Source organism: Cryptosporidium hominis, assembly GCF_000006425.1.
Source record: "Cryptosporidium hominis TU502 chromosome 7 CHRO017059, whole genome shotgun sequence".
Taxonomy (NCBI): domain Eukaryota; phylum Apicomplexa; class Conoidasida; order Eucoccidiorida; family Cryptosporidiidae; genus Cryptosporidium; species Cryptosporidium hominis.
This window is the reverse complement of record NW_667460.1, coordinates 23084-47321: the sequence shown is the minus strand read 5'-3', so window position 1 is coordinate 47321 and position 24238 is coordinate 23084. Positions and strand designations below refer to the sequence as shown.

General features: G+C 35.5%; 10 protein-coding genes across 10 annotated transcripts; 3 read left to right on the top strand and 7 right to left on the bottom strand.

Annotated features, from left to right (window-relative positions):
• Positions 1-70: 70 nt before the first annotated feature.
• On the bottom strand, positions 71-4021 carry Chro.70215 (stable maintenance of chromosomes; Smc4p). The annotated part of the gene is made up of 1 exon (XM_663413.1): positions 71-4021. The coding sequence occupies one exon, from the start codon at positions 4019-4021 to the stop codon at positions 71-73; it is 3951 nt and encodes a 1316-aa protein (XP_668505.1).
• A 250-nt stretch (positions 4022-4271) lies between these two features.
• Chro.70216 (CG9308-PA) lies at positions 4272-4883 on the bottom strand. The annotated part of the gene is made up of 1 exon (XM_663412.1): positions 4272-4883. One exon carries the CDS (start codon positions 4881-4883, stop codon positions 4272-4274), a length of 612 nt encoding a protein of 203 aa, XP_668504.1.
• A 1032-nt stretch (positions 4884-5915) lies between these two features.
• Positions 5916-8372, bottom strand: Chro.70217 (KH domain). Its single annotated transcript, XM_663411.1, has 1 exon — positions 5916-8372. The coding sequence occupies one exon, from the start codon at positions 8370-8372 to the stop codon at positions 5916-5918; it is 2457 nt and encodes an 818-aa protein (XP_668503.1).
• A 790-nt stretch (positions 8373-9162) lies between these two features.
• On the top strand, positions 9163-10872 carry Chro.70218 (NADH dehydrogenase). Its single annotated transcript, XM_663410.1, has 1 exon — positions 9163-10872. The coding sequence occupies one exon, from the start codon at positions 9163-9165 to the stop codon at positions 10870-10872; it is 1710 nt and encodes a 569-aa protein (XP_668502.1).
• A 159-nt stretch (positions 10873-11031) lies between these two features.
• Positions 11032-13818, bottom strand: Chro.70219 (coatomer gamma subunit). Its single annotated transcript, XM_663409.1, has 1 exon — positions 11032-13818. The coding sequence occupies one exon, from the start codon at positions 13816-13818 to the stop codon at positions 11032-11034; it is 2787 nt and encodes a 928-aa protein (XP_668501.1).
• A 960-nt stretch (positions 13819-14778) lies between these two features.
• Positions 14779-15111, top strand: Chro.70220 (hypothetical protein). Its single annotated transcript, XM_663408.1, has 1 exon — positions 14779-15111. The coding sequence occupies one exon, from the start codon at positions 14779-14781 to the stop codon at positions 15109-15111; it is 333 nt and encodes a 110-aa protein (XP_668500.1).
• A 79-nt stretch (positions 15112-15190) lies between these two features.
• Chro.70222 (DUF140-related) lies at positions 15191-17521 on the bottom strand. The annotated part of the gene is made up of 1 exon (XM_663407.1): positions 15191-17521. One exon carries the CDS (start codon positions 17519-17521, stop codon positions 15191-15193), a length of 2331 nt encoding a protein of 776 aa, XP_668499.1.
• A 1452-nt stretch (positions 17522-18973) lies between these two features.
• On the bottom strand, positions 18974-20557 carry Chro.70223 (hypothetical protein). The annotated part of the gene is made up of 1 exon (XM_663406.1): positions 18974-20557. One exon carries the CDS (start codon positions 20555-20557, stop codon positions 18974-18976), a length of 1584 nt encoding a protein of 527 aa, XP_668498.1.
• Positions 20558-21267: 710 nt separating this feature from the next.
• Positions 21268-21837, top strand: Chro.70224 (hypothetical protein). The annotated part of the gene is made up of 1 exon (XM_663405.1): positions 21268-21837. The coding sequence occupies one exon, from the start codon at positions 21268-21270 to the stop codon at positions 21835-21837; it is 570 nt and encodes a 189-aa protein (XP_668497.1).
• Positions 21838-22443: 606 nt separating this feature from the next.
• Chro.70226 (hypothetical protein) lies at positions 22444-23712 on the bottom strand. Its single annotated transcript, XM_663404.1, has 1 exon — positions 22444-23712. The coding sequence occupies one exon, from the start codon at positions 23710-23712 to the stop codon at positions 22444-22446; it is 1269 nt and encodes a 422-aa protein (XP_668496.1).
• Positions 23713-24238: the final 526 nt, after the last annotated feature.

Here is a 24238-nt window from a genome sequence, read left to right as displayed (position 1 = left end):
TGGTTATATTTGGTGCATTATTTCTGTGTATTCATTAATTGTATATAATTAAAGTTTACTTAACTCAGAATTAGGCATTTTCCAGGATATTTTCATCTCCTGCACCTTCTTCTGCCTTTTCTCTGTCTCTATAAACGGAGGTTTTGCTTTTAACATCAGAAGAATAGTTACCCGGTATAATTGAGACAGATTTAGTAATGTCAAATGTTTTGTAAATCCCGACGAGCCTATCAGCCATTTCGAACATATGGTTTCTGAGAGAAACAACGATAAACTGAGCATTCTTGGTTTTCTCTTTAATGAATGTTGCGATAATACTGACATTTCTAAAGTCCAGGGCTGCATCTACCTCGTCCATAAAGTAGAGTGGCGACGGCCTAAATTGGTGTAGGGCAAATACTAGGGCAAGGGAACTAAGGGTTTTTTCTCCTCCAGAAAGGTTATGAATGGGTCTCCAACTCTTTTTTGGTGGCCTTACTGAGAAAATTATACCGTCAGAAAATGGATCCACACTATCAATCAATTCCAATTCAGCATCTCCACCAAGGGTAATCATCTGGTAAATTTCCTTAAGTTGAGATGCAATAATTTTGAAGCCAGAAATAAACTCAGAATGTCTGGCCTGCCTTACAGTTTCAAGGTGTCTCCTGCTTTCATCTCTAGCATTAGTTGCTTCTTCAACTTCTTGGTTTCTTCTATTAAAGAGTTGGAGCTGACTAGAATACTGGGAGAATATATCTGAGGAAGGTCTGAATTGTTTTACGGAACCTCCATTTGAATATTGCTCACAAATTGCCTGGAGCTGCGCCTGCAAAGACTCAATATGCGGTTTAAGTTTTGTAGAAGTCATATCACCAAGTATTTTCTCATATTCGGCATCCTGAACATCCTGAATAAGAAATTTGCTCTTTAAAGACTCTAATTCAGAATCTTTTTCTGGCACTGGTTGCTCACTCTTTTCAGGTTCTATTTCCGGAATAGATGGAATATAAGATGCATCTGCTCTGACTTTTTGGAGCTTTTTTTGTAGTTGCTTTATATTTTGACTTTCAACTTCAGAGATTTTAGCAGAAATCTCATTCAGTTTGTTGGATATCTCTACATCACGGAGCTCAAGCTTTTCAATTTCCCTCTCAATCTCTTCAAATCTAGCTTGGAATGAACTGTGTTCATTCAAGAATGAGTTCAACTCCTCTTCAGCGAATTTCTTGCTTTCCATAATCTTCAGTGCGACTTCCTCAAGTGAAACAAGCTCAGATTCTGTCTTATCAATCGCTTCCTTAAGAGCCTTGGACTTATTTTCAAACTGCTCAATGGATTCGATGGCCTTAAATTTCTTTTTCTCAGACAAAGTAATTTCTACTTGGCTCTTGCTGATTTCACTTTCCAGAGCTCCAATAGTTTTTGTAAGTTCCTGAACAAGTTCAGATTGTTTCTTCATTTCTGGGCCTCCAATTTCGTTCATCTCATTTGTGAGGCGATCTACAACAATTTGCTTTTGCTTCAAAGAAGCTTCTAGGGTAGAGATTTGTTTTTTCAACCCCCCAATTTCAGATTCTAATCTTGAGGTTTCTGCCATAATATCGGCCTGATTACTAGGAGATTCTTGGCTAGTTTCGGACTGAATCTCAGATCTAGACTTTTCAGTCTCTTCTATTGAAGCAAGTTCAATCTTGATTTTCTCAAGGGTAATTGTATAACCATTAATATCATTTTTAAGGTTTTGAACATGATCTTCTAAATCCTTGCATTCAGATTTAATTTTATTGCATTTATTTTGACAGGCCTCTAAATCTGTCTCCATTTTTTTAAGCTGCTCAGGAGTGGGAATTTCTGAAGTCTTTTCCGACTTTTTACCAGCGTTCTTTGCAACAGAAACATTTGGGCCGCCTCCTGTCATTGTTCCACTTGAGTCGATCAATTCCCCATTAACAGTTACAACTCTCCATCTTTGCTTTCCATTATAGGAAATTTTGGTTGCAATATCGAGGTCATCGACAATTAGAGTGTCCCTCATTGCAAAATACCAGGCGATCTTGAATTTAGGGTCCTTAAACTTAACAAGATCAAAGAACCTTTTGGATCCTTCTGGAGCTTTAAATGTTTTTTCCATATTTTGTATTAGAGTAACAGAAAGTTTTTCCAAGATAATACACGAGATCCTGCCCAAATTTGATTTTCTCACATAATTAACAACTTCTTGTGCATCTTCAGTAGTCTGCACAACAATGTTTTCAACCTGCGGCACTGAGGAGGCCAGAGCAAGCTGGAATTTGTCATCCACCTGACCCAAATCCCCCAGTCTTCCGTGTACTCCACTTTTTTTATTTGCAGAAAAATATTTCATAACAGTCTCTGATAATGACATCTTGGGACCTTTTTGCTTTGATTCAGAAACCTTAGCTTCTAAGTGATTATTTGAAGCTAAAAGGCTCCTTGCCTCATCTAACTCGACCTTTTTTATACCTAGAAGTCTGCTATTCTCACTTAGATCTTTCTGCAGCTGTTCAAGTTTCTTAGATTTTTCATCAAGAAGAGCCTTGCTGTCCTTTAGATTCTTAGAAAAATCCTTATTTTGCTTATTTAGAGCTTGAATCCTTTTAACAGTATTTTCTTTCTCCCTCTTACTATTTTCTTCGTTCTCCTGTTTTTGAATCTGCCTTTGCTTCAACATATCCAATTCAATATTTAACATATCATGAGATTGTTGGAGATCTAAAAGCTTCTTTTGTAGTGGCGATAGCTCCTGCTCCGCCTTATCCTTCTTCTTTCTAGACTCTTCAATCCCATCCTTAACATTCTTCTGCAACAATTCCAGCTTCTCCTGAGCAGAGTCGAGTTCCTTCGAGATCTTTGGGAGTTGCTTTTGTTTTTTTCGAACTTCATCTTCCAAATCAACGATTTTTTGCTCTAACTCTGGTATAAGTTTTTTTTCACCTTCCGCTGATTCCTCAAGTTTCAAAAGTCTTTTTTTTGAATTCTTTAAAGTGGCTCTCAGTTCCTCATCCTTCAGTAATATATTCTTAAATTCATTTTCCTCTTTCTCTAACTTAACCTTTAATTCGTTAACTCTGGAGTTAGTCTCTTTGTTCTCAACTTCAAGCTCAGCTCGCCTATCTTCTAAGGCTTTCTTTTGGTGAGCTAGCTCTCCTCTAATATTCAAATGTTTGTTTTGCTCATCTTTCAACGAATTTAAGTGTCTCATAGCATCTCTTTGTTCCTCCAAATGAAGCAATAGCTTGGCAATGTAAATTTCTCTCTCAAGAGTAAAGAATTCAATAGCCATATTATACGGACCTTTCAGAGTATTAAGCTCCTTCTCTGCGATTTTAAGTCTATTCAACTTTTCTTGACGAAGTTCATTAAACTGTTCTAGTTCCATTAAATGCTTTTCTATATCAGGAATAAATCTGCTACTCCCTATAATATCCTCAATATATTCAAGCAAGCCATCCTCGTTGGCATTTGTAGATTTTGGCTTCATCTGGGCAATTAATTCAACCTCTCCTTGAAGGATTAGAAACCTATTATGCTCCAAGTCGGTCCCTTTTCCACTTAATAACTTAATGACTTCCTGATAACTTGAAAGCTTTTCATTAATATAGTATTTTGTTTGCTCACTATTTTTATGTACCTCTCTCTTTATCACAATCTCAGAATTAGGAACGACTTTGTAGGCATGCTCATCTCCAGGTACATCTATAATTTCTTTAAAATGCACTGCAACGCTTGCCTTTTCATTGTTTGGGTAATGCTTGGAGTTATGAATCAGTTCAGAAACTTTATTCAAGCGCATATGCTTTGCTCTTTTCCCAAACACAAATAGCATTGCATCTATTACATTACTTTTACCACTTCCATTTGGCCCCACAATCGCAGTAAACGACTTGTGAAATGGTCCAATAACCTTGCTGCCTCCATAAGATTTAAAATTTTCCAGAACTATCTTATGGATAATCAAGCGTGGTTTTTCTTGCTCTCCTCCAACGGATTTTGACTCGTCACTTTCTATGTTCTCCATGTACTAAAAACATTTCAAACTCTCATGAAGTCTATTTACTTTATTCAGCCTCTTTTCTCCCAACTTTATCTGTTTACAATTGTGTGGGGGAATTATGGCGGGAAAACATGCATAATGGGGAGCAACTGCAGGCAATAAAAGCCGGTACTAATGAAAAAGGCAGGTAATAAGAAAAAAAAAATGAGGCATGTAAATTACACATATAATATAAGCTACCCAGCTACCTGGATCCTTTAGTGAAAATGTAATGCTAAACTAGGTATTTAACCTGGAAGTAAGATTTGATATAGTAAACTTGAATGGCCACCAGTCCGAAGGATAATAAGAGTTCAAGAATACTCCATATAGCGGCCTTCTTTCTAGATGATTCTATTGCTTCCATTTGGAACCTTTTTCTTGTAAGGGCATATCTCTGTTTCTCAGAAGCAACTGTAATTCTTTCGTATAGCTTCTCCATAGATCCAATTAGCTTTTTTGATTCAATATTGCTCATAACATTGTTAATATTGGAATTATATGCCATGTTCTTTATGCTGAAATTCACTGTTTGTTGCACCGAATTCATTAGATTCTTAAAGCAAAGTTGATATTCTGTGTCTTTCGAGGCATTAATACTAAAGTCTCCACTATTTTCAATTTTGTCAAAAATTTTTGAAGACCCTTTATTTTCAAATAGAGAAACTCTAACGCCCTCATATGCTGAATCTATCTCAAATGATCCAACAATATGGTCTGCTTTCTTTGCATGAAAATGAATGCACTCCGTATAGCCTGGATTTAAAATGAAGTAGAGGGCATTTGTATTAAAAGGGAATAAAGCAATAAAGACGATTACAACAAAATATATAGGCTCAATTTTCATAGGTATCTATACAAGTGACTAAATTTGAAAATCTTGTTAATTACTTATTCGCCTATATTTTTTTTTTAATTTACCACTACTTTTTTTTTAATAATGTTTTGTTTTTTTCGGGCACTTATTGGCATGGTATTCTCAACTACACACATAAAACTCTTAATTTTATACTTTTTTTTTCCTTCACGTTACCCGCAAAACGAGACAAGATCACAAAAAAATAAAAATGTCAGGCGGCCATCAACTTTTATTCAGCGGCAACATATTTGGACCAATTCAGTGCGCGGCAATTTCTCGAGACGTAGTAAATTAAAGAATCAAGGTTCAAAAGTTTTGAATTTTTCCAATTATAACAAAAAATTCTTGATTCATATAATTAGGGAAAATGGTAAGTTTTATGAAGATCGATCGTTCCCTCTTAGTGGTTCTGATGACATTTAATCTTTTTTTAGGTTAATATTCCAAAGCTTAGAAATACTTTCTGCAAGGGATCAGACTGTCGCAAACATACTCCTCACAAGGTATCTCAATATAAGAGAGGAAAGGAGTCACCAAGAGCTCAAGGTAGAAGACGTTATGACCAGAAACAAAAGGGTTATGGTGGTCAAACTAAGCCAAAGCTTAGAAAGACAGCCAAGACTACAAAAAAGATCGTCTTGAGATTGGAGTGTACCAAATGCAAGCAGAGACGCTTTCTTGCTATCAAGAGATGCAAGCACTTCCAATTAGGTGGTGACAAAAAGAGAAAGGGAGGTCCAGTGTACTAAACACTTTAGTATATTAGAAATTCTTTATTAGTCGGATGCTTTTGAATCTGACCCATAGTTTTGAGATAATAGGTCCCTTCTAATCTTTTGTATTTCTAAGGACTCGGCTTCTGTTCATAAGTAACTAGCGTATTCTACCCTAATCATATTTATATTCAGCTTGAAAGTGGGAATTCAATAGAGAGACAGCTCAAGTGAACTTAAAGAAGTTAATTTATTGTGACAAAATGCTAACAAACCAAAACATTGTTAATATTCAGAAAACTAACAGTTAAAATGTGGAAATTGTGCCTCCAAGAGTAGGGAAGCATTTTTCGTCGAATTTGAGTGATTCTGGGGCGGAAATCTTGTTCGAATGAGGTCCACTTTGTTCGCTGCATGTCGTGGTGTTTGAATTTGAAAGAGAGTTTGAAAGAATTTCACTTATTAGATTTCTAGCAATAGTGCATTGTTCTTCTGTACCCTGGAGAACTACATGGCTGGAATTTTTTGGTACGTTGATTGATTCACAATTAGCTTTGCTCCTGATTTCGTTAAGCACACTTCCCTTTGTTCCTATGATTAGTCCCATCTTTCCACTTGGAATTTCTATAATTTCTTTGGTTTCATTTGAAGAACTTTCCAAAGTCTGTCGGTTAAATTCTAAAAACTTTTCTTTAAGTTTCAAAACTTCTTCCTTTGATCCAAGGAGTGAAATCGAATTCCTCTTTTTCTCTGCCTGAATAACTTGTACATTTGGGAAGTTAGAAGTAAGCTTCCTCAGGTGTGATCGTTGACTACCATAAAGCTTGTCATATGTGCAAGAATCAAGCTCCAAAGTCTCTAGATGTGCTTCTTTTGTTAGTATTTCATCAATTAAAGTTCCAGCTTTAGCTTTAGCTTGTTCAGATCCCAAAACCTCAATTACAACACTACGTCCCTCTTGTCTCTTATGAGTTGAGATTTCTACGCAAGCTTCCTTCTCGACCTTCTCACGTCTTGAATGGTTAAGAACTCTTAGCTGATCTCTATGAATTGTCTTAGTAAGTGGAGTGTATTGAGCTCTCTCCAAAAGATCTAGTAGATTTGGCTTGGCCTTTTTAATCTCGGAGGCCGGACCAACTAGTACAACGGAGGAGCCGATTCTAACAATTCCCATCTTGTTAGAGTCCCTCAATTTTGAGAATTCATCCAATATGCTCCTAGAGATTCTCGCATTTGAGTCGTCTGATGAATCCTTACCAGGCGGACTGAACAACTTCCTTACTGCCTTGCTATCAGCTTGGATACTCTCTACTTCCAGACCCTTGATCAAATTAGAGAGCTTATTCTTGGCAACTTCACATTTATCAGGCTTTCCAAAAATCAAAATCTTGCTGTCGTGTTGAGAATCTGAAATGTCCGCCAAGCTTGATACCTCTCTAGATTTACCTCCAAATTGAATGCGAACGCTGGTTTCAGTCTCCTTCTCAATAGAACGTACGGTGGGGAGGAAGTTGAATTGTAAAGCTTTAGCAATGATTAGTGAAACAGAAATTGAGACAGTGTTGCTTGAAATATCAGAGTTCTTGTTGATTATTTCAACTGCAGCCTTCGTGGATTCTGGTGAACCTAAAATAGTCAATGAGTTCTCCATACGATTGATGATAATAGAGAGCTCATCCTGTAATGACTTCAAGTTAATATTCCCTGTCATCGAGTAAAGCTTCTTAATAACGCGTGGATCTAATGAAATTGTTTCCTGAGAGCTGAAGTCCAATTGACGAATACTTTCCCAACAACTCTCAATATCTTTCAGTAACCCTGTAATCTGTACCGAGTTACCAGTCGACTTCTCAACCAAAGCCCCAAACTTCTTCTCTAGGTTCTTGGCCATCTTAGCGCTGGAGCCGAACAATACATCCAATAGATTACCTTTATTGTTTGGAAGTTCAAATACTTTTGTTTCAACAGAATCGTTGTCAATTGAAGAATCCTGTTTCAAACCCTTAACTCTATTTACCAGCCTCTTTTGCTTATTGCTATCTGCTGCCGCCTGCGAAAGTTCCTTGTTAATAGAGAGCTTGCGTTCTATTCTAGTTCTCAGCTCGTTACATTGGTTCTGGAAGTTGCGGTAGTTTTCATAGAGTGAGGCTACCACCAACAACTCCTTCAAGTGCTGGTAAAATTCTTCGTCATAACCTTCCTCATCCTTGGATGCAAGCTCGAAGTCGCGGAGCTGCTCACAAATGGTGTTTACACTGAGGTGCTTTGGTGGCTTCTTCAAGTTAGAGGACTCTTTAGACAAAGTCTCTGAGATATTTGACAAAAGCCTGTTCAATTCACGTTCCTGTTCTCCCTTTTTACTCAGAACCTCCTCTATTGGCAAAACTGAAAGATCTAACATGCCACGTAAATTAGAGTTAATTTTGGAAAGGAATTCTGATCTTGTCTTGGACATCGGGTCATTTGGTAGCATTGCCTCGATCTCTTTCTTAGTTAGTGGTTTTCTTTGTTTTCCAGCTCCCTGGCCCTCTTGGGGGTTTGAATCCATACTCTTCTTTTTCAATCTCCTCTTTAGATTCTTCTTTTGAGTTGCAGATAATCCAGAAAAATCTACAACTGCTGGAGTTTCCTCAATTACTTGAGGCTCTTCAATCTTCTCCTCTTGTTTATGTTTCTGCTCAACATTAGTCTTACCATTTGAAGGCGACTTTTGCTTGCCCTTCCCTGAAGTCCCTTTGCCTTGATTTGGTCTCTTTTTTGCCATCTCGATTCCGATTTACAGTATATTACGTTGCCGAATAGATTTATATATCTATTGAATTACTATTCCCCAACAAAAGCCAAAAATGTATATTTTTGGTGGTACTATTAAAAAATTCGCGTCTGCTCCCTATCGCCTCAAACCCAATCCAATTTAATTTACCCCTCACTCTTTACAGCCTCACAAGAAGTCGTGAAGCGCAAAAACTTTAATCAATTGATTTTATTATTAGTGTCTACTGATTCGAGTTATAATTGATATATCTCAAGTGGGGTCTCGGATGGCGGGAACCAAATATCTTGTTTAAATTATACGGATAATATTGTCTGTTATTCAGAAAGTCAGATTACAAACCTTTGTAATGAGTTCTAGCAATTATTATGGGCATTGCAATTCATAAGCCGATTGTTTTATAGCCAGGCTTTTAAAATTTTGTGTATGAATAACGCTTAAATGTTACATTTAGGTACATTTTTATTAATTTTTCTCGAATAATTTTCGAATCCAAAAGAAAAGGAATCATACTATACTTGAAAGAATTTTTGGTTTTAGTTGATGTCTCTGCAGGAATTAGATTTGTTAGAGAAACTCTCATTCTATGCCAAAGATCATATTAGAAATATACTTAATACTTTACTATTTTGAATTCGACTTTTTCGTCAAGGACACCGATTAGCATAACAAAGTGGGTTTTGGCGTCAACGCAATAATAACATCAGTTAAGATTGAATTCATTTTTCTTTATTAGAAATTAATCTGAAAAAGGAAATTCTTAGTAAATAAACTTTAAATCATGTCTAACTCTGAAAAGAATACTTCCAATATCCAGACTTGTTCTTCAGTATTTGCTAGGGATGAGAAAAAAAATGTCTCAAATACATTTTCCACAATTACGAACAAAGCGACCTCATTAACAAAGAGTATATTTTCTATCTTTAAGTTGTGTTCTCCTTTCAAAACAGATGCGAGCTTGGGACGGCCAAAGGTTCTCATCTTAGGTACTGGGTGGGGATTTATGAAATTGGCCAAAGGCTTAGACGTAAATTCCAACGATATTAAAGTAATAAGTCCAAACAAGTACTTCTGCTTTACTCCTCTACTTACACAGATTGTCTCAAATAGACTTCCAAGAGAAGTTTGTGAAATCCCTATAAATGAACTCACTTATAGAGGGAATAAGGAGGTGATAAAGTATATTCAAGGGTTGGCCTTAGATATTGATAAAGAGAACAAAGAAGTTATATACTTCGACTCTGAAAAGAAAAAACAGGAAAGGATTCCCTATGATTATCTGATTATTAATGTTGGAAATGAAGACTCAAGCATTGTTCCTGGTATCAAGGAATACGCATTATACTTGAGGAATGTTGAAGACTCAATAAAGATGAGAGACGCGGTTGTTAATTGCTTTAAAGAAGTTAACGCAAATTGGGACAAAATGAGCGACGATGAAAAACGCAAAAAACTCACATTTATTGTTGCTGGAGGAGGACCCACAGGAGTAGAGGTTTCAGGTGCTTTTGCTGAGTTGACCAAAAACTTCCTTTCCAAAAATGAATACAAGAAGCTGGCTCCTTTTATTAATATTAAGATCATTGAAATGGCAAACAAGCTATTGCCAACAGCTGGTGATAAAGTTTCAGGATACACAAAATACGTACTTAGCTCATTAGCAGGAATAGAGATCTTGTTGGAGACCAAATTGAAGAGCGTGTCCAAAGATTATGTGGTTATTCAGAAAGAGGGAGGAGATGAAGAGTTAATTCCATATGGAGTTTTTGTTTGGGCCAGTGGAGCCTCTCCAAACTCATTAACAAAGCAAATTTGTGATAAAGTAGAGGAGCAATCTTTCTTTAAAAAGGCTATTGTGGTTGATGAGAGGCTTCAAGTTCATGGAATTCCTAATGCATACGCACTCGGAGATTGCGCTTTAGTTAGACCACGAAAGTTAGCAGAGAGATCAAAGGAAATTTACCAAAATGCTCTAAAGTCGTCTTTCGGTCCTACTGTCAAATACCTTAGAGATAACTTTTCAATTAAAGCTTTCCCCCAAATGTTTAACTTATCAAAGGTCGCAGATCTCCCAAAGAACGAGGAAATTCTCACGGAAGAAGACTTCAAGAATTTACTTGAAAAGCTTGATTCTATGTACCATTCCCCACCACCTACAGCCCAGGGAGCGTCTCAACAAGGAGAATATCTTGTAAAGTTGTTCAATGATTATCCATCAGATAAAGAAAAGCAAGACTGCCCAGCTTTCATATACTACTGGAATGGCTCTACATGCTATATTTATGATGACAACATTGCAATCTACACGCCATTTGGAAGTATGCTAGGTGGAATCCACACCAAGTATATCTGGCGATTAGCATATACTACTTTGAACCCAAGTTCAAGATCCCGCAGTTTACTTTCAAAGAATTGGTTTAATCCATTTGGAATGTTTGCTGGAGGGTACAAAAATGACGAGATCTACAAAATGAACAATATTTCTCACTAAAAAGAAGAGATTTGACTATTTTTTGTGTGTACAATTCATCTTATTTAGCCATTCTTAAATATTAACCTATCAGATTATGTTTTCATTAAATAGATACTAATTAATAGGAGTTAGTGTTGTGCTTTCTACTATTGTAGGTATTAAGTCTATTTTAGAAACTTATGCTGCTTCAAAACATTTAATGACGTCCAGACAGACAGATTCTGAGTTTGATCTGCAGGTAATCTTAACTAGGCAGCCAAGCTCCGCATTGTTTACTATTATCGCGGTACATAAAAAGGGAGTTTTTGCAAAATAAGTACCGGAAAACAAGAGAGTGTGATTAGAGGATTCTAAGTTAACATTCTCTGTATTATCGCATGCAGCTGCGTTGACTAAGGCCAAGAGTCCATTAACAGCTGAAGGGATATTTTTGTATGAAAATGAGAACTTGGCAATGTGTTCAATTCCGCTAGTTTCGAGAATATTCCAAACATTTTTGAACTCTCCCTGCCTCAAACAGTTAGGGATTATACAGTCAGAGTGTGAGAGAGTCATTGGATCAATAGTAAATATATCATTATATCCAGAATTTTCATCACCATCTTCACAATATAAATAGTCTAGTTTGCATGGAATAACATTTGAAACATTTGGGAAGTGATCTTGTGTAGAATTCTGAATAAGCACGAAAATTGATTCAGCTTGCCCTGGCTCGAGTTTTGGAATAGGAGCGCTTGCTATAATCGAAAATCCATCAATTTCAGCCTCGAATTCAACATTTACATTTTTTAAGAGCACATCATTTAAAGTATTAGCAACCTGGAACTCTAAAACAATGAATTTGCCTTCATTGAAGAAGTGTTTTCTTAATTGAACCAAATATTCTGATTCACTTTCAGTTAGAGGAATAGAAGTTGAAGTGAATAAATGGCTGCCCAAATCCTGAGCAGAAATACAGTCTGAAAGTCGTTCATATATAAGGGAAACATTGACCCCAGTAAAGGCTTTATCGGAAGAGCTTTCTGTTTGGTTTTGGTTTCCTCGAGTTCTGGAAATATTGAGAGCTTCCATAGAAGCTGAAACAGAAGTAATATTTGAAGTTATTTGGGAACCATTGACTGTTGACTCTACGGGGTCTGTTGGTATGGAATTTAAGTCCAAAAGAGTTTCAGGTTCGTTTGAAACGATTTTTCCAAGAATAAATGAGAGATTACGTATAGTGTCCGTCTCTTTAGATATTAAATGCTCTCCAAAAAGGCTTGAATTAGTTAAATCAAACTTATTATCATCTGAATCGTCCAGTGAATCTGAAGTAGACTTGTCATCTATGATCATTGAGTAAGTGTTTGTTCGATCTCTGACTTCGTCATCATTATCTTTGGAACAAACTTGGAGAAGAGTTCTGATATCTTCTCTTAAATCATCGCAAACTAGGGCAATTTGAACCAATGCATCAATGCTGGCAGCTCTTACTGCAGAGCTTTCTAGTATGAGCCTATTAAAAATATACCTAATAAATCTGGAGGGAGTATTGGTCTTTGGAATATTCTTCCCAAGAAATCCCAAAATTCTGATGGTAATTACAGGATACTCGCAGTCTTCTATAGTTTCGCAAGCATGATATAGAATGCTTTCCAGAATATCAGGAATCTCATTAGAAATATCAAATAATGTATCAATTACGAAAGACTTAAAATCAAGGCTTCCCTCTTCTCTCAAATTGGTCGCCAAGAATGAAAGGATATTCTTGTGTTTTGTAGGGTATTTCAGGATAAGATTCTTAGTGGCTCTGATAATATCTTTTTTTCCGCCATCACTAATATCAGCAATAAATGCAGGGATTTGCTTGACAAGCTTGTCCAGATTATTTTCTTGAGCTATTTTAAGTAAAATAGTGAGTACTAAAGTTGCCATGATTCTATTAGAGTCGTTAAGCAAAGGTTCTAGTTCATGCTGGCACTTAAAGACAATATTTGGACTGACATTGGCTAGTTCATTAAGAATTCTGACAGCAGCGAACTTTGCCACTGAAATATTAGAGTTTAAAATCATTTGAAGAGCATTCGAAATTTGCGAAATGTCAATAAAACCAAGTGCTTTATGATTTTGTTTCTCGTGCAAAAACTTTAAAATATCGCATATTCCCCTAGAAGCCTCTAAAGATACAGCTTCACTTCTACTCTTAAGCATTGTATGGAAACCATCTAATATCCAGCTTACATTTTCCCATGAGGAGTCCTGCTTACAGAGAAGAAAAAACATATTCTTCATTTGTCTGAGCATCAGACAATCGCTATATAAAGACTTTATTGGCATCTTGTAGAGCATCTCTATAATCTTTTGTGTTGCTAGTCGATCATTATTTCTCAATTCGAATAAAAGTACCAAAGCGTGGTATTGCACCATTCCGTCCCTTCCTTGAATACATTCACTTATTTCATTGAGCCAGCGTTTAGGAATATCTCCGTGGCCTCTTAGTGCCAAATTATAACCACACAACAGTGCACTGCTCGCAACAAAGGAGTTCTTATCAACTATTGCAGACTTTAAATACCTCTCAACTTGTCCGATCATTGTACCATCCGCAATCTTACTTATAACCCTGAGAGAATTTGCTCTGTAACAATCGTTATTACTATTCATATCCTTAATTAAAGAACTTATGACAACAAATGCTTCGCTTTCATTTACTTTTAAGCTTTTTATTGCTAGGTATACAAGTCTTCTTAAATCTTGGTTGTTTGATTGGAATAATCTCGTGATTCCGAAGAATAAATCTGACCACTCTTGGTCAGTAAGCCTCTCTCCACTATTAATCATATTCAAAACCTTGGTCAAAACTGTGCAGCATTTTTTTGAGTTTAAATGGGCCTCGCTAAAACATCTTGTTTCCTGTAAAATTGAGCTTTTCTCACCCAAAAAAGGATTAATTGCAACTCCCTTATCATCACCCTTCAAATCCATTTTGTTTTTTATTTCCCTCCTTTCTTATGCGAGGAATTCTTATTTAAGGGGGAAAAAAGCCTTTTTGATTACTTTAAAACAGTTTCTTGTATCCCCCCTCAATTCTCTCACAAATACGCTTTAATGTTGCCGCTATAATCTTTTTTTGCTATGAAATTTCAAATTTTTTTTTTCTTATTAAAATATTACTCAGTCAGTTAATTAAATCAATATATAGAACATAAAAGTTTACATTAGCACTATTGATTATCTCTAGTGCTATATATTTACATTCTTTCCTACTTTATAAAATCATCATAGCTTCTATATCTTACCTATACTCATTTTCCCACAAAATTAACACCTTTATAGATAAATATTTCTGAATCTATCTTTGAAATTCTAACACTAAGTCCATTAATTTTGATTATTCTTTAATATTTATCCGGATGCATGAAGAAAAGTAGTCGCATGTTTCCCGCTAAATCCCACACAGGGTATTTAATGGAGTGAAATTGTCTTGAGATAACGAGAATATATTAGAGATGACTGAAGAGAGTTTAGATTTGATTGAGGAGTTTATTAAGACCAGGGATGAGTTGCAAAAGCGTTCTTTTTCAAGTGTTGACTGGGATGTTGATTATATACTAATGAATGAAACAGTAAGTTGGATTATAGTTATTTCTACCAAGTCAAGTAGATAAGGATAGCAAATTAGACCTAATTTCAAAAATTAATTTTCTAGCTACTACCTTGTAGAATGGCACTAAGTCAAAAAGAATGTGCTTTTATGTGTATGGATAGCCAATTAAAAGAAAATAATGAGGTACGTACATGGATTTAATAATACAAAAAATGATCAGCTTTATTGAATCGTAGATTTTAGCTGGCGAGATATTGCAACTACCAATATGGCTTGCAAGGGAACTCTATTCTCGAGGCTTCGTTGGGATTGATTATCCAGATTTTCTTTCGTCAAAAATGTCAAATGCTCTAAGAACTGACCCCTGCAGTGTGGACTTAAACAATATTTCACCCTATTTCTTTCAAGTTAGTGTAATTTTCCTGGGTTTACTACAAGATGAATTATTTCTCAAGGTAATTTTGGAATCCTTTCGCAGCCGCCTGGAAAAGTTGTTCCTAGTTTCAATCTATTTGCATCTGCCTAATTCTTCTGAATCTTCAAAGATGAATAATGACCATACGCAAGTATTTCTCAAATCTCTTACTTCAATCGAAAAAGATATGTTAGAAGAATCATCTATTAGTTACTTTCAATCTGCAAATGCTTTATACTGTAGAAGAGTAAAGTAGGCAATTTAAATATTATATAAGAAACAAAAAAAAAACAAATTATGAAACTATAATTAAAATAAGCGAGTGAATCTAAGGATTAACGCCTCTTCCTAGAGTATCCAGAGTCTACTCTTCTATCTTCGTCCTGTTCCCTTCCCCTCTTTCTGTCCTCCTTTATGGCCTGTTTTTCAAGTTCATCCCAACTTAGACCTTCTTCTTCATCGCTTGAAAGCTCCTTAAAAGAGTCATCAGAACTTTCCTCCTCAAGATCCGAAAGATCCTCATCGTCATCGTCGTCATCATCGTCTTCATCATCTTCATCGCTCTCAGAATATTCTTCATCCTCATCATCATCGTCGTCGTCGCTTCCACCCTCTTCATCATCGCTATCTTCACCTAAGAAACCGTTGAAGCCTCCATTTTGTACAAAATCTTCAATATCGCTCAATATTGTCTTCAATACAGCATTCCAGTTGAGATTTTGTCTTCCTTCGTAGTAAACAATCTCCATTTCGTTAAGCCAACGCTTAATTAAATCTAAATACTCAATAGGAATTGAGTCTACTCGTTTTACAGGTTTTGAATAGTCTTTTGTGACAAAAATCATATCAAAGTTGCGAAGTCCCTGTTCGACCCTCTCAAATGATACAACTTCTATTTCATCCAATGAAAGTACAAATGGTGGGAACTCGAGTAGATGAACCAGACAAGATGCTGTTGGAAAGAGTTGAACATTTGAAACTCCAGCCCTTCCTGGAACACCATAGAATCCAAGGTCTCTATAAGGAATTTCTGCTTCAAAACTATTTTTGCTCAACTCTTCAATTCCTTGTATGAATTTTTTATATTCAAGGTTATACCTTTTCTTTGTTTCACGTTCACGCTGTTCCTCCATTATTTCATCAGGATCATACACATTTCTACCTCTTCTCTGCTCTAAATCATCAATTTGGTTTCCTACCTCAGAGTAAAACTGAATATCTTGGGTTTTCTTTTTTCCAAGCCAAATTGAATGTTTAAGGTGCAAATGTAAAATGACTATCAAATCATTTTCTACAGGTTGAAATATTGCATGTTTAATGCTGGTATATAAAATATCAATTGTCTCACCCTTGGATGAACTAAACCTGAACCCGTTGTTATGAGCCTCTAATATACCGTGCTGGCGTCTGCCCTGTCCAATTGTGGGCCGAATTCCAACATCTTTAAGAACTACTCTTTGCTTTGATCTATTAAAATCGATTGGCTGTTGATTTTTAATCATATCCTGTTCAGCCATTTCCTCCTCAAGTGTGCCTTTCTGTTTAAATCTTTTAATTAACTCCTTAATGCTTCTGAAGATACTATTTAATGTCTTTCCATCTTCTGAACGAATCATTAGCTCTTTAATAAATACAGGGGTCTTCAAGGTACTTGGTAACTGCTCCAAAGAAATTCCTGTTGGTAGCAGAAAGTTAATTCTCAAAATAAAAGATTTTCTGCCCTCTTCCTGAGTACAGACAACATTTTTAAGTAGTCTAACGTGGAAAGGAACCAACAGACCGTAAATTGGTACAAGGATGCTCTCCTTTGCAGTATCAACATAAATTCTACTAGAGCTCCTTTCCTTTGGATACTCTTTAACAGACTTATAACTTGAAAGCTTGGAGTTGAAAAAGTCCTCTTCAGAGTCTGAAATATCTCCTTTTTGGTCATTCTTTTCCTCCTTCTTACCTCCGAACCGCTTCTGAAGCTCAACAAGTTTTCGTTTTCTAAGTTCTTTTTGCCTGTTTTCTATCTCCTTGAGTTCCTCCGAGTGTTCAGAGTTATTTACTCTTCTGGCAGTTCTTCTTAGTCTATCTTCAATTATTAAATGGTCTTTGGATTTCTTTTCTTTTTTAATTTCCTTCGAATCTTTTTTTGACTTTGAATGTCTATCGTCTTCACTATCCTCTTCTGTCTCATCATCGTCAAACTCATCTTCAGACTCATCAAGCTCCTTTTTTGTTGGCTTTTCCTTCTTAACTTGTGAAGTCTTTTCTTTCTTTACAACAGGTTTCTGCTCTTCAGGTTCTTCATCATCCAGTTCATATGAGACATGTTCCAGCTTCTTGCTACATCCTTGTGTCAGGACTTCCACATTCCCTTCTTGGGATAAAAATACAGTATCACAAATCCAAATTGCGTACTTTTTGCCATTAGAGTCTAGATTATTGAATCCAATAGATAAATTGAAAGTCATTCCTTTCTGTACTAGAACATCTGGGGACGATCTTGGGCTGATTATTAAAGAAGGATCTCTGAACTCAATTCCTATGCAATGTCCCATAATCTTAACAAACTTTTGGGCAAGCTCAGTTCCTTTATCTTCAACTATCTTCTGGTAAATACCAGAATAAAGATCGCTAAAAGATGTTCCCTCCTTTATTCTGGAAATTAGAGTTTCCATAAGCTCCAAGCAATAATTATAAAGACTTTTCTGTTCTTCAGTTGAGTTTAAAAAGTACGTCCTCGTAATGTTTGCGCAATACTCTCTATACTTTGAACCTATACTCAATATTATACAACCAGAGGTCAAACACAAGTTTTCATCAGAATTTTCTACTGCTTTGCAGCTCAAAATTAGAGCCACTTTGGACAAGAGAGTACACCAAATCTATATCTTCCGGATCCAAACCGTACTTTGTTTTCCAAGTATTGTGAATTGTCTTATCATCTAAAGCAGCTTCTGCACGCCTTCCAATGTTCTTGTGAGACTCTTTCAATTCTTTATCTAAAATGGTCTCGATTCTCTGCAATAACACTCCCTTCAACATCTGGACAGATAAAACTGCTGCTTTTTTACACAGTCCAAGCTCTACTTCATCCTTGTGGCACAACAAGTAATCTATTGATGCTGTCACCATCGTGGTCTCCTTGTTACTAAATGGGTTATCTCCTGAAAACAATTCTTCGCATTGTGATGCAAATTGGCCATCCTGAAGTCCAGCAGGTTCTATTCTCCCAATAGTAGTTGTAGCTTCAGCAATATTTGAAACTAGCTCCTTGTGGTTTTCAAATGATTCTTTTAGATCTCCTTTCCTATCAACTAGAATTAACTCTATATTTGGAAAATTATCTGAAGATCCTTCTAATAACTGCCGAAGAATTGATACCTTTTTTTGACTTGTAACTATTAAAATTTTTCTTTTACGAGAGAATAAAATTAAAGTGTCAGAAAATTCAAAACCAAATAACCAATAATGAAGTGTCATACTCTTATAAATTACTCCATCTTCTCTAGAAGAACCTTTTCCACACAAAACATATAGAAGGTCCACCTCCCTCAGGTTTTTGAACACATTTTTATTATCATACTTAGTGTTCTCTTCCAGCCAAACCGAGTATAGGAATTGGATCCTCCTTCCAAAAGATGCAACGTCCAACTTGACCTGATCTTTGCCCATTTATCACTAATTTTGGCGAAAATCTTTATTTTCTCGTTTTCGCCTTTTTACTTTCCAGTCTCTGGTTATCTTCTGAATTGTACCTCTTAACAAAACCCCACTTTCACAGCGCCTAATAATTAATTATTTGTTTAGTACAAGTAAATTGAATTATTTACTTTGATTTACGTATTGGAATTTTAGGAGAAAATATTACTAAGAATTCGAAAAAAATATATATTCTGACCTAAAATAATTATTTTTAGTAATCTCAAGCCTTAAATTGCGAATCTACGATTATTTGTAAAACAATTACTACCGGCAATTCATTTTCTTGTCTCCAAAATGCATGCTTCAATTCCTTTTATATCTATGTTTTTTTATATGGTTAGAATAATATAAATGATAACAAATTTAATGTTCAAGACTTAATATTAAACTATTCTAAAAATATTATCAACTACAACGATAAAGTTTTATTTCTTATCTTTTGCTTTTAATAGAGGTCTTTCAGCATTCTTATTAACGTTCTCATTGATCAAGTGTAATTTCTGGAATTGTTCTAGCTGCATCCTAATAGTGTCTTTGTGTAACTCACCAAGTGTGGAGTCACTTTTCAAGAAATCTATATCTTTTTCTTGAACTTGAACGTTAAGGACTCGGTCTTTTAAGTTAGGCTGAGGAGTAAATATATTTTGATCCTTCTTGACCATATTTTCTGCAATAGATTGTAGAGCTTTGCTTTCTGGATCAATTTTCTTTAGAAGCTCAACTAAATCTTCGTGGCTCCTACCTTTAGTTAATTCATAATTTGGCCACTTAGCATTGATTGATTCTTGTTTAATCAGATTATTATATTTGTTCTGTGAAACCTCCAGAGCTTTCTTAGTTTCCTCTAGTTGTTGTTCAATACTTTGAATCTTTCTTTCCAACTCCAATTTCTCGCTTTCAAGTTTCTTGTACAAAGGTGAAGAAGTTTGTGCTTGCGGAGAACTTTTATCTTCGATATTTGTTGATAATACTATAATTCTCTCTCTTAACATTCGTATTTGTTCATTAGAATCTTTAAGCCTCTCTGATAAGTGTTTATTATCTTCTTCCATCATGATAGAAACATGCTTGGCAGCTTCTAATTCCGAACCTTTTGATTTATAAAGTTCATCCAGTTTCTCCAGATGAGTACCAATATCAAAAAGAGACTTTTGAATTTCATTGACGAATACTAAAGCTGAATGATCATTATTCAAAATCGAAGCAATAACCTCGATTTTCCCGAATATAATGTTCACTGTTTGTACTATATTAAGAACCAAGTCATTTTTTGTTTCTATTCCAATCTTATTTTTCGTAGGGAAAACGGAATACTTGATGTCTCCTATCCTTTGATGGATTGTACTCAATTGTTTTGATAACGTTGCAATTAACTGCGATTCGTTATTTGGGTTATTTTTTGAAACGAAATCATGAACAGCTTCCCCTAATTGGAATAGACTTTCTCTAAGTTCTTTGTTTTCCTTTTCCAAATCATTATTTGAGGGATTCACCCCTCCCTTAAATTGGTCTTTTGCATTATTTGAGAAACTATAGTTAGAATCATGTGAACCAGGGAATTCTGGAGTCATTATTCCTGATTTTTCAGGAGCACAACAAAAAACTGAACCAATTCCACCTGAATTTGGGCTTTTTAAACCTGTATTTTGTCCGGCACTTGGTTGAGTACCACAAGTTCCCATCCAAGGTATAAATGAATTAAGTAACTTTGTCCCTATTCCCGAATTGTGTTGCTCTCTTTCTGGAGAAGGCATTGGAGAGGAAGGAACGTTCAGGTTTTGCGGTATTGAAGGCGCTGGAAATGGAACGCCATTCATACTTTGGTTTTGAGCAGTAAATGTTGACATCATCAATTCTTGAGTTGGTGTAAGCTGTGTTCCTAAACCCGGAGGCTTCCCCATGACTCCAACCCTTGAAATTGGCATTTGTCTTGGAAACATCTGTGATTGAACATTTGGAGGTATGTGGCTTGATCTATTTGGCGAATTTGGAGTGCTGTATACTCCCATTCTTGGAACTGTACCTGGAAATACAGGACCATTCTGTCTTGTTGGTATTCCCCCCAGCCATGGGACTTGGAATCCCACCCCAAGGTTGAGCGTTGAGTGGCACTTGCTGCATTTTTGGGACGCCAAGTTCCACTTAAAATATCAGTTACTTTACCTATTAAACACACAAATTTACAATTCCCGCTACTACTTTAATTCCTTACTTTTCTATTGTCATTAGTCTTTTGAACAAATATTTTTTTATTGACTTTAAGTATACGTCTACAAAATGTCCATATTAGAAATATGTTAATATAAAAAAAAGAATACAGAATAACAAATAAATCTTTACTAGAATGACTTAAAATACAAGGATAGACAATTATAAATGAGTGGCACAACATATCTTGCTCCTAATATTCACTCCAGTTTTTACCTTGTCACCATTATTATAATTTTTGCATGCACACACTTTTGGCGGCAACTTAGTTTTTAGATCAGCATTGGATGGTAAATGAACCAATATGTGGAGAACTTAGGTGCGGCTTAATATTTGTGTTTGTGTTAAATTTTTACTCAAATGTTTTATATTTAGACACTTAGTTATCTATTTGAAAAAAAAAAAAAAATGCCGTCCTGATTTGTTAGAAGTTCTCTTAGTTATCTTCGTTGAATAGTAAACGACAAGTATAGATGGTGGATGGTAGGTTCAGTGAATATATTTCCTTAAGATGCTAACCAAAAAATTAAACCGTAATTTCTTTAATCAATCAAAATTTTCGAGAGGAATTGTATATTTTTGTGAAAGATTGGTGCCTTATTCGGTGCCAGAGTTGTATTCTACTGTTATAGATGTGACAAAATATAGGCAGATATTTCCATGGATTTCAGAAACTGAGATAACTAAGATTTGGGGATCTATTCATAATAGGGATATTTTTTTTTCAAAACAAAAAATCAAATTTGGTATTTTTGGGGGATATTTATACTCCATTGTAGTAGGAAGGAAACCAAATTCAATAATAGCTTACTGGCCACCAAATGAGGCTTTGAAGATACCTACTGCAATTGAGAAGTTTCCATCCTTTGTTAGATCTCATAGAACAAGTTGGGAATTTATTGGGAACTATAAATATGGCTTGACTAAGGTTTCGTGCAAACTAGAGTTTGAATTTGATACGATTCTAATGAATAAAATAGCACAACGCTATATCAAAGATATGACAGAGACAACTATTAACACACTAATAGATCACATTAAAAAAAGCAAAAGTTTGAATACATACAGTCTGAATATTTAGAAATAAGCATTAGGAACTATCAAAATAAAATACATTGTGTGGCTTCTTTATTTTTTTTTAATAATTTGAACACGTACAATCACGGTGCACATGAATTGACTCCTATTCTCAATTATTATAGATAGCGAATAGATTATTTGTTACGTAATATTTCTTATATTAACTTAATGTAAGTCCTATATTCCGTATTAATTTACATTGTTTGCTGCACTGCTCGAAGATTGCGAATGTCCATCACTTATATGAGCAGCGTTATCTCTTGATTCTGCAGATGTATGTCTTTGAACAGAACTTCTTTTGCCTCTGTCAGTCCCAGAAGCATCTGAAAATCCTTCAGAATGATAGCTTCCTTCAGAGAGACGACTTCTCCTTCTTAGTTCTCTTTGCCTAATTCCTCTTCTTATATATCTATCATTCATCTTTAGGGATCTAGCAATAGGAGAAAACCCAACAACAAGACCCAACAGAAGGCCTAATATCAGGCCTATAACCCATGATATGGTTCCAGAGTGAGCCATTAATCCAATTGATGCCCCGGTTCCTAATCCACCAATACCTCCCAATGCTGCTCCAAGTCTTCCAACAAGCAATACTGACATGAAGAGATTAGTTAGAGACCCACCGAGTGAAAGAAGCCCCAGCAAAGCAAGACGAAACTAGTCCTCCAACAAGCATACCGACAAATATTCCAAGACCTCCACTACCTGCCAGCCAGTATCCACCTCCTTTCCAAAAATGTGAAGACTTCAGGCCAAGAGAGAACAGGGCAGATTGCCAGTATATAGCCAAGAAGGCCATCACCATATATGCCGCGAAAGATATTATTGACCCACTCCAAACTGGCCAACAACAACATTTGCTGAAACAGAATCCACATTTTATTTCTTCATCGGTTAAAGGAGCATTGCCCAAAGAGCTAGATTCATTTGAAGCTACTGCAGATGAAGGCAAAGTTTGAGTATTTGCTGTGGTTCCACTGGAGCTTGATCCTGATTTCAAAATTGGAACGTTTTTGGTTATGAGCTTAAACCCTCCACTAGATTTCAAGCATATTTTAGTATCACTATTTGCTTGAATAAAGGCTAAAGAATATTTTGAAGACTTCGTTGTATGCATATTTGGAACACTAATTGCTGAACATTCTGACTTCTCATCCTTAAGACTTAGCGACCCAGAGATTCCGGAAGAGTCTATTGTTATCTTCTCTGCGTTTTTCAATCCTGAAAAGTTACTTGAAATGATTGACCTTTTATTAGAGGTTGAGGTTGAATCTTCCTCTTCTTTGATGTGTTTTTCATCAGTATTTTCTCCTGTTTCCTTATTTTCTTCATTACTTTCACTCTTTTCCTCTTTATTTTCGTTCTCTTTTTCTTTATCTTCATTTTTTCCCTCTTCTTTCTTATCTTCACTTTCTTTATTTTCACTTTTTTTATCCTTTTCATCCTTTTCTTTCTTTTCTTCCTTCTCTTCATCACCACCTTCTTCGCTCTTTGAATCTTTAACTGGACATTTTTTTAGAATTTCTGAACATCCTGACTCGCATACAGACAAGACCATAATTTCATTTGACAGTGTTCCAATGTCTGACGACTCCTCGTTACATGCTAAAGTGCAAAATAGATTCTTTAAAAATGAAGAACATTCCGTATTTGTGCCTCCATTTAATTCTGAATATTCTTCTGCCATGGAAAGCAACTTATCAGAACAACAGGCACATGGATTGTTAGAACAATCCTCTGTACTTGATAGCAATGGGTTTTCTGTTTCTACCTTTGCTTCTGAAGCTATCGGAACTCCATTTGTGAACTTATAAGCACATACTTCCAATAAAAGTAAAAATAATAATTTGATTGATAAACTTTTTAATGCATACATTTATTTTCAGATTGCATCTATACTACTTCTTAGTTAGGTCCAGTTTAATACTGGGTAATTCTTATAATGAATTACTTTTGAAATTGTACAACATAAAGAACTTAAGCTCCAGTAGTCTTTTACCGTAACTTAGCCGGAAACTCGTACTTAAAAAAAAATCCTTTCTCTGATTACTCAAACAAAAACACTCCTTTATATTAATATTTTTTTCCGCCCCGATATTCAATTTCCCAAAGAAGACATGTAATACACATACGCATGCCTAAGTGCTGGCAATTTTATTAAATTTACATAAATAAATTTATATTTATGTATATATATTTAAAACTCTCAGTATTTTATACTTATTTAACATTCAAGTTTAGAGCTTAGTTTTAAGTTCATGTAATCTCTTAGATGGATTTTTCTGCAATAAATAATATTTTTTAACCAGACTCTCATCTTACAAATAAATAAAAACTTCAAACTTCCCGCCTCCTTTTATAGATTTGCATGCACCTAGAAGTACTAATTAAAGAAAACTATT